Genomic DNA, 1,456 nt, shown 5'->3' on the forward strand with positions numbered 1-1,456 from the left:
GCAGGCCACAGTCCCTTTTGTCTCTGGGTTGTCTGTTGTGTTGGTCTTCCTGCTTGTGCTCCTGCTTAGGAGCCTTTTCATCCTGACCTCTGTTCTCATCTCTTGCTGAAGTACTGGATTCATCGTTCTGTGGGAGGGTCAGTTTTCGTCTTTTGAGAATTAAGGGCCTGCGAGGGCTGGTCCTCATTATTGGTCTATACTGTCACTATCCATTGAAAGGGAGAGGAACAAATCCTGCAAAACAAAAGGTACAACATAAAGGCTGCAGCAAATCATCTCAAGACCTCCCACAGAGCACACATTCTCAGCAGTTGCTACAAAGCTGGAAACACAAATGGAAAATTAAAATTGAAACCATTTAGTACGGCTGACAAGGCTACTAAAAATCATTCTGTACCTCCCTAACCCACACCTTGTGTAAGCCGGATGGGAGAGAGATTTGCAGAGTAGATAACTTGCATCATAAAGTACATAATAATGAGCAAAGTGTGTATGTGCTTTACAGAAAGACTGAGCTATAATGTGACCAGCGTCAGCCAGCAAGCTGGAGAGGAGGCAGAATATAGAAATAGCAGCGCTGATTCTTACAGTTGATTGCTCTAAGCAGCAGATTACACAACCTGCGTGAAAAGGGAACTTATAGATGGTTTAAGACCTGGGAAGCAGAGATTGCCCTGAACACTACAAAGGCACACAACGAATGTGTAAGGTATGCACACAATGAATGCAGCAGAAGTAAGGTGCTTTAAGCTAGACACCAAGTAAATGTACTTCTAATTCCTTTCATAGATTAGTTAAGATTTGACATAAATTCGTCATTGGGCAGCATACAATTTAGATGTCAAACTTTTGGACAAGAGGTGGTTTAGTCTATAAAGCTGGAAGCAGAGGATGTAAAATTCAGAGATACTGCTTCCAGGGTAAGATGCTGTGAGAATACTACTAATAATGCTATCAGGAATTCAGTGGAGCCTGTGCCTTTCTGCAAACTGCACCAGAACAATATACAAATTGTACTTATTGTTTATCATTAGAGATGGCAAGCAGAATAGAAACAAATAAGGAGGCCTTTTGCATTGGTAGATTTCACGGGGTCAGCAAGTAAACGAGAAAAGTCTCAGTACGAATCTCCTAAATTGATACAAAGCAGAGTCCAGCAGATAAGCTGAGCTGATGCCCTATGCACAGGGAGCAGACAGCCCGACGATCATTCCACGCGGGTTCTGGCAGCCAGCACAAGCATGGCCCTTTGCGATCTGCTCCACCCCCTTAAGGAGAGACAGCGCCGAAGGAAGAACCCCGAGCCGGCCTCCCTCAGGCTGCGTTCCTGCGAGCAGGAACAGGAGCACGTCACTTCCCAAGGAGGCCTCGATCTGCTACCCCCGCACAGGCCCAGGAGCACCGCTGTGTGCGCGTTGCCCCGAGGGCGCACGGAGGGCAGCGCCAAAGCGCTCCC

General features: G+C 46.6%; 1 protein-coding gene across 1 annotated transcript in view; it reads right to left on the reverse strand.

Annotated features, from left to right (window-relative positions):
- FOXM1 (forkhead box M1) overlaps positions 1-230 on the reverse strand; it is a 9,003-nt gene extending 8,773 nt beyond the window's left edge. The window contains 2 exon segments of the mRNA XM_005427411.2: position 1; positions 3-230. The exon segment at position 1 is cut by the window's left edge and continues 349 nt beyond it. Coding sequence (XP_005427468.1) covers position 1; positions 3-187 — 186 coding nt within the window. The 5' untranslated portion in view covers positions 188-230.
- Between the last annotated feature and the right edge of the window lie 1,226 nt (positions 231-1,456).

This window comes from Geospiza fortis, unplaced genomic scaffold, assembly GCF_000277835.1.
Source record: "Geospiza fortis unplaced genomic scaffold, GeoFor_1.0 scaffold286, whole genome shotgun sequence".
NCBI classification, from domain to species: domain Eukaryota; kingdom Metazoa; phylum Chordata; class Aves; order Passeriformes; family Thraupidae; genus Geospiza; species Geospiza fortis.